Source organism: Austrofundulus limnaeus, unplaced genomic scaffold (assembly GCF_001266775.1).
Source record: "Austrofundulus limnaeus strain Quisiro unplaced genomic scaffold, Austrofundulus_limnaeus-1.0 Scaffold538, whole genome shotgun sequence".
In the NCBI taxonomy this organism is placed as follows: Eukaryota; Metazoa; Chordata; class Actinopteri; order Cyprinodontiformes; family Rivulidae; genus Austrofundulus; species Austrofundulus limnaeus.
The window spans coordinates 19297-26292 of record NW_013952940.1 but is presented as its reverse complement, the minus strand read 5'-3'; the positions used below and the strand labels follow the sequence as shown (position 1 = coordinate 26292).

At 35.2% G+C, this 6996-nt stretch overlaps 2 protein-coding genes across 2 annotated transcripts in view; both read right to left on the bottom strand.

Moving 5' to 3' along the window:
- The window catches only part of ccdc15 (coiled-coil domain containing 15), a gene marked incomplete in the record, with an annotated part of 9753 nt that extends 8530 nt beyond the window's left edge, over positions 1 to 1223 (bottom strand). Inside the window, 1 exon segment of the mRNA XM_014026265.1 lies at positions 683 to 1223. Coding sequence (XP_013881719.1) covers positions 683 to 853 — 171 coding nt within the window.
- A 1180-nt stretch (positions 1224 to 2403) lies between these two features.
- psmg1 (proteasome (prosome, macropain) assembly chaperone 1) overlaps positions 2404 to 6996 on the bottom strand; it is a 16172-nt gene continuing 11579 nt past the window's right edge. Inside the window, exons 6-7 of the mRNA XM_014026264.1 lie at positions 5081 to 5211; positions 2404 to 2563 (exon numbers count right to left, since the gene is read on the bottom strand). Coding sequence (XP_013881718.1) covers positions 2486 to 2563; positions 5081 to 5211 — 209 coding nt within the window. The 3' untranslated portion in view covers positions 2404 to 2485. The remainder of the gene's footprint in view (positions 2564 to 5080; positions 5212 to 6996) is intronic.

Below are 6996 nucleotides of genomic sequence, written 5' to 3'. Positions count from 1 at the left end.
ATATATATGCGTGTGTGACTTCAAAGAGAATTAGCAGTTTAAGTCTTTAAAATCTGTGTTCACACAAGTACACCTGTGACTAGAAATAAAAATGGCATTTTTTTGTAAAATAAAAAAACTTAATTTGAACAACTACATAATTTTCTTTACTCATGCAATTTGCAGGTAGAAGCTTTGTGCAGAATTTCTTCTATCATACCAGGTTTTGACAGTGAACATTAAATTATTATTTTTAAAAAGAACACATCTAAATTGACACATTTTATAACACTTACTGTTTCACATTAATGTCAGGCTCTCTAGAAAAGTTTTAAACATGTCTGAGTTTGTTTTATCACCTCTRCAACTCTGATTGTGCTGATTTTGTGAGAATTGTTTTAAAGTATTGATTAAATAACTTATTTAAAAACTACTTAATAATGAAGTATTTGTATATATGCCGCTTTTTCTTATTCAATCTGTGAGTGGACTTATTTAAAAATACCAAGTATCAGAGAGCAGAACGACAAATTATATAAAAGCATAAACTTTCTTGGTAATTTTAATTGCATTACCTTTGGGGAGAACGGAGTATGTAATTTAAAATATGACAAACTCAAACTGGGGAAACATTAAAGGCTAAAAACAAAAACCTTCATTAAATTTCAATGAGAAACTTAGCAACACAACAACACAAACTTACACACGGGTCATCCAGGTGGTCCTCTCCATCCTCCACCCAGGCTCCCACCGCCACCACCGCCTGGTTCCGCTCAGCCAACACCCTGCTGGTTCTGGAGGCTCGAAGCTTCTCGGTTTGACCCGCTTTAGCTACATTCCTGCGGTTTGTGGAGGCTAACCGGCTAGCACTCATTAGCAACAGATGCTAAATACAAACAAACACTCTAGCTGTTGACACAGTGTGAAAGACGGTGTCGCACAAAGTAACTAGATCGATTTATTTATAAAATGTAAACACATTTAAAACAAAGCAAACGTATAAATAACCAGAACCAGAACCATTAAAAATAAATAAGAAACAGGCAATGTGTTTTGAGTTTCGCTCCCTTCACCTCTGTACTGCCAGTGTCAGCTCAGTACTGCCCCCAGTGGTCAGGAAGACATATGACACCCCCAGTGGTCAGGAAGACATATGACACCCCCAGTGGTCAGGAAGACATATGACACCTTTTGTATTAAATAAAGGTTTAACAATTTTACACTTGTAAACAAACATTAAAACATACATCTATTGCTTTTTTATGAAAAAAATAATAGCAAATATGTGGTCACCTTCAGATATTTTCAGATTTTTCATTTATTTTCAGTTCATAGCAGTCACCTGAAACTTTTGTTTTGAAAGTTTTATAACATTTTATACATCATTTAAGCATAAAAACGACAGACTTGAGAAATTAGCATTAAATGTGTTGATCCATGAACATTAAATCATTTCTTTAGACACTTTACTAGTAGTCTAGATCCATCAGCTGGATGCCAAGTTTTATGTTGAAATAAAGAAATATGGAATGCAAGATGACTGAACTTTGTGTCTAGATCTCCTGAATATAGCCTGGTATTAATAAATTAGAAATTACAGAACAGAAGAAAAGCATTTTACAGGAAAACACAACATCTAAGCAACCAGCAGGTGGAGCTACACAAAAAGCACATCTGATTAGATTTATCAGCACTGAATTTTATTTCAAGCCATTAAAAAACTGAGCAGTTCTGTGAACCCAGTCACAAATGGAAATAACCTGATGAAACGATGATTATGGAATCAGAAACAGGTGATGTCATCCAGATGATTATTGTTGTTATTATCTCTGAAGCCATTTTATCCTTGTGGGAAGTGTCCAAAATTGTTTCTCATCTTCCAACACCACAGCTTTATTTTGGAAAACAAAAACTACAATAATTTTGTGTATCTACTCTGTAACAGGGGTGTAAGAAAATATTGATACACTGAAATATCGCAATATTTCATTTCCCAATACTGTATCGATATTCTAAAGCCCTGTATCGATTTTTAATTAAGATTTAAAATGTCAACTTTCCTGCCAGCCATTCATTTTTATGTTGTAGTTCAGCCTCTGACCACTAGTTGGCAGCAGTGAGCCAGACATTTGGCTCCTCTACCTCTTGAGCGCCAGAGAGTAAGGGTAGCATTAGCATTGTAAATAAACATTAGCTTTTCTTTTTTTTCCAGTAAGAGGATTTTATTTAATAGAATTTTTGGACAAAAAAAATCGCAATATATCGTAATATATTGCCTTGCTTACAGTATCCCAATATATCGGGATAAATCATATCGTGACCACTCTGTTATGATATGTATCGTATCGCCAAATTCTTGCCAATACACAGCCCTACTCTGTAAACTCAAATGTTCAGAATAGAATATTAGAATTGTGAAAGGAATTATTTGCTGAACAGTTTATTTATAAAAGACAATTTATTCAAGAATAATTTTCCATTTAAACTGAATTGCACAAGGACATCTTCAGATATAAAGATTACTTTGAATGTCTGTGGTCCTGACAAATTTTCGAAGGACGTCTGTGTTTGGAGACGAATCCAGCTGAGGAGATAAAACAAACAGGAAATTAATGAACAGTAATGTTGAGGGAAAACTCAAATAAACTWATGAGATCAAAGAGCATTAAAAATAGTCAGGAAAAGACCAACTGTGACGTTTTCTGTGAGTAAAATAAATAATTTAAAATAATGCATTTCATCCAACTTTCATAACAAAGTTTTAAACTAAATCCATCTTTCTGTGTAGAAAATTGACATTTTAGTCAAATCTTAAATTTAACATGTAAGGTTTCATTTGTCACTGTTAGATATAAAAAAATCTATTAGCTCTTATGTTTTTAATACAGAATGACTAAGGTACCACAGCACCAAATTTTAGCTTAATCTCTGTGAAATGAAGCATTTTAGTGTTTCTTTAAATCACATGTGGTGGCCATCTTTAACTGAGTTTATATCTTTCTGGTAGTTTTACAAAAAATGTGCTCAGTAGTTCATCAAATACTTTTGCAATCAATCAATTCAGCCATAAAAAAGGCCAAGCTTAAAACTAAACGTCGCACAAAAAGTAAAGAAATTAGTGTTCTGTAGATAATTTCTTTGTTGTTGTTTTTTTAAATTGATTTCATTAAAACAAAACAAAMAATTTATATACAATAAAAAGAAAACTATAAAAATGAAAAATTAGAAAAACAATATATGTGCATCAAAATCACAAATGGTAGCAGAGAGAAGAAAAAAATCTTATATCTGCTCCTTTTCTCCCAAGAATACGTTCATATAACAAAAAATTTATATCATTAACAAAACAAAAGACAAGAACATCTAATCCCTCTAGAATAACAGTTAATATAAACACATTTTATACTGTTTCATTTGTTTTAACAATCGAACCTTTATCATTTTCTTAAATGTACACAATGATCCTGCATTCAAATCAATTCAAATCATTCCAGTCTTATTCCCTGTATTAAAGTACACCATTCCCTCAAACTAGTTCTGAAGCTGGGTTTTACAAATATATCTGTCCCTTTAAGGTTATAACATCTTTTTCTCTTAACAAAATCCACCTGGATATTTAAAGGTACTGTGTTTCTGTGGGCCTTATACATAACCAGTAGGATGCTATAATCAACCAAATCAAAGAATTTCAATATTTTCAGTTTACAAAATAATGAATTTGATGGGTAGTGACAATATTTTTCCAGTAATAATTCTCACAGCTCTTTTCTGTAATAAAAAAAAGAGGATTTGTAATTGTCCTACACGCTTTCCCCCAGACTTCAAYACAATAAACCAGGTGTGGACCTATTATTGCATTATACAACATATACAGAGCTTTATCATTAAAAAACTACCTTACTTTACACAGAACAGCAATAGATTTAGCCATCTTTGCTCTTAAATAATTTATGTGAGGTCTCCATGTCAGCCCTTCATCTATCACCACACCTAAAAACTTCACTTCACTGACTCTACAAACCTCTGCCCCGACTTTAAATGGAACATCACTAGTTTTCTTTTTATTACTGAATATCATATAATTAGTTTTCTCTAAATTTAATGACAACTTATTAAGTCTACACCAAGTCTGTATTTTTAACAAATTCCGCTTGCATCTTTACCAGAAAAATTCTGACACATTTACCAAATCATTCATACAGTATGAACAACTTTGGTCCAAGTACAGAACCCTGAGGAACTCCACATGTTATGTTACAAAGTTCAGATCTTACTCCATTTATCTGTACAAACTGTTGTTGTAACAATGCTTATCGACAATAAACCTTATATCTGCACCTGATTGGAAACACCTCAAGCTCAAACACGTCAGAATAAGCTGCAAATTTTCATGTGTACAACCCACATACTCAGCTCTACTGCTCATCCCACAAATGCATGTTCCTTACAAATGTGGCACCATATAAAAAGGAAATTAACACATTTTCCAGTGATATAAGATTAATTGCCAAGAAGCATTGTTACAACAAAGAATCAATTTTAAAACATACAAATTTCCTTGCTTTCTGAGCTAAGTATAAGTAAGGAGCCACTTTTGTCACATAATTTCTAAAGAAATCTGACGACACAAGCTGCTGCTGAAGTTATTTCAGTTTTGCATTCTAGTCATAGCGTAGATGTATTTGGCAGCATGTTTTGTTGATAAAATTGAAGTGCTCCGACTTGGCATCATCCTCGCCGCGGTTCCGGCTGTTGGCTCATGGAAATGGTAAAAAAGAGAAACCCGAATGATGCCCAACAGAGTAGGATTTCTCCTAAACAAAGATTAAACGTTTGAAAGGTGGAAACTGTAGAGCCATGTGGGTTTGGTTAAAAACGGTGAGGGGGGATGCAGCACTAGGAGGAGGGAATTGCTTTTGGCACCAGCAGCTCCTCTAAGCTATAAAAGCCAATCTCTTCAGCTGTCAGAACCTGCAGTTACATCCTGGCCTGGAGTCCAGCCAGAACTCCAAGATGTCAGACAGCTGCGTGCATCCTTCCTTTGCGACCTTTCAAAACCCCTCTCAGATAGAAAAAGGAAAGAAAAAAAAAGGTGACTCACCTGTATAGAACTGCCAAGCTTGGTTAGTGCAGGTTTATAGGTCTCCATGGTGACAGAGTCGGGGCCGATGACATCACTGTAACACTGGTAAACAACAGCAGCGATGCGGTGGACCTGGCAGTGGTTCAGGACTGATGAGACGGCAGAAAAGAAGAACAAAGCAAGGTTATCTGATAACTGAAACATGACCTGGATGAAGACKAGACTGTTTCACTTTAGAGACCAAGACCAGAGTTCTTCATCCTGATGAAACATCTCTTTGTTTGGATTAGATGTGTTTAAGTGGACCGGAGACGTAATAATCCCATCAGGATGCAGGACAATGCTGCTCAGTAAGTGGAGAGGAGCCTAATGGCACTACATTTCATTCAGCTGGCAGACACATTTGTTCAAAGTGACTGTTTATACACACACACACATACACACACACACACGGTTTTATTGTCTCCCTCAAGGACGCCTCAAGAGAATGAGCCAAAAATCAAACCTGTCAAAAGCTGTGTACACAGACTACACTGAACCTTAATCCCACACAGACTACACTGAACTTTAATCCCATTTCATGTTGTTACCTTTGGCCTCAGGTTCTGGATCGATCCCACAAACCTGTCTTTCCGTCACTCCGAAATTTTGTTTAAACCAAATGTCTTAGGGGGTTCTTTGGCCCAGTTCCATTTCCCAGTGGCATGTTGGTTGGAATACTCTAAATGGGACACACCGCTACAAGAATCTAAACACCATCAAATGTCACCTAGTCTTCAACTAATCCCATTTTCTTTTCTTTTATCAGTACTTCAGGTTTTAGAATTAACCCAACCAGACTTTGGTCCATCATTTACCAGGTTGAAAAACACTTTTAATAAAACAGCAGGTCAAGGAACCAAATGTCACCTAGATTTAGGCCTAATCCCATATCCTGGTTTTACTGGTTGGAATATTTCCCTTAATGGGTCACGCCTTCAACAAAACAAACACTATTATCTGTCTCCTTTATTCAGGCCCAATCTTATATCCTGGTGTTACAATTACCCCTAAATATGCTCAAACTCTTTTATTTCTTAGGGGTGACACACTTTGATTTTAGCTCACTTCYATTTCCCTGTGAGTTACTGGTTGAAATATTCCAAATATGACACCTCTTCAAGAATCTAAATGCCACTGAATGTTACCTAAACTTCAACCCAATTCTATTTGTGTTTACTTGTACCTCTAGATTTCATCCCAATCTACGGCTGCAACTAATGATTATTTTAATAATCGATTAATCTGTCGATTATTTTTTCAATAAATCAGCCATTTTATTAAAACACTTAATTACTAGGGGTGCAACAATACATGTACCCGTATCGAACTGTATCGAACAGAGTTTTAGGTTCAATACACACTTGTAGGGCTGTGTATTGGCAAGAATTTGGCGATACGATACATATCATAACAGAGGGGTCACGATACGATATATCCCGATATTTTGCGATACTGTAAGCAAGGCAATATATTGCGATATATTGCGATTTTTTTGTCCAAAAATTCTATTAAATAAAAACCTCTTACTGAAAAAAAAGAAAAGCCAATGTTTACTTACAATGCTAATGCTACCCTTACTCTCTGGCGCTCAAGAGGTAGAGGAGCCAAATGTCTGGCTCACTGCTGCCAACTAGTGGTCAGAGGCTGAACTACAACATAAAAATGAACGGGTGAAGGTGGACATTTTAAACCTTAATTAAAAATCGATACAGGGCTTTAGAATATCGATACAGTATCGGGAAAGAAATATCACGATATTTCAGTGTATCGATATTTTCTTACACCTCTAAAAAATATTCTTCATTTTATGGGAAGACCCTCTTGATTCAAGAGAAAACTCTGGTTTTTGAAAAAAGCTGCTTATTAATTAATTGTTAATCAATCTATAAGAT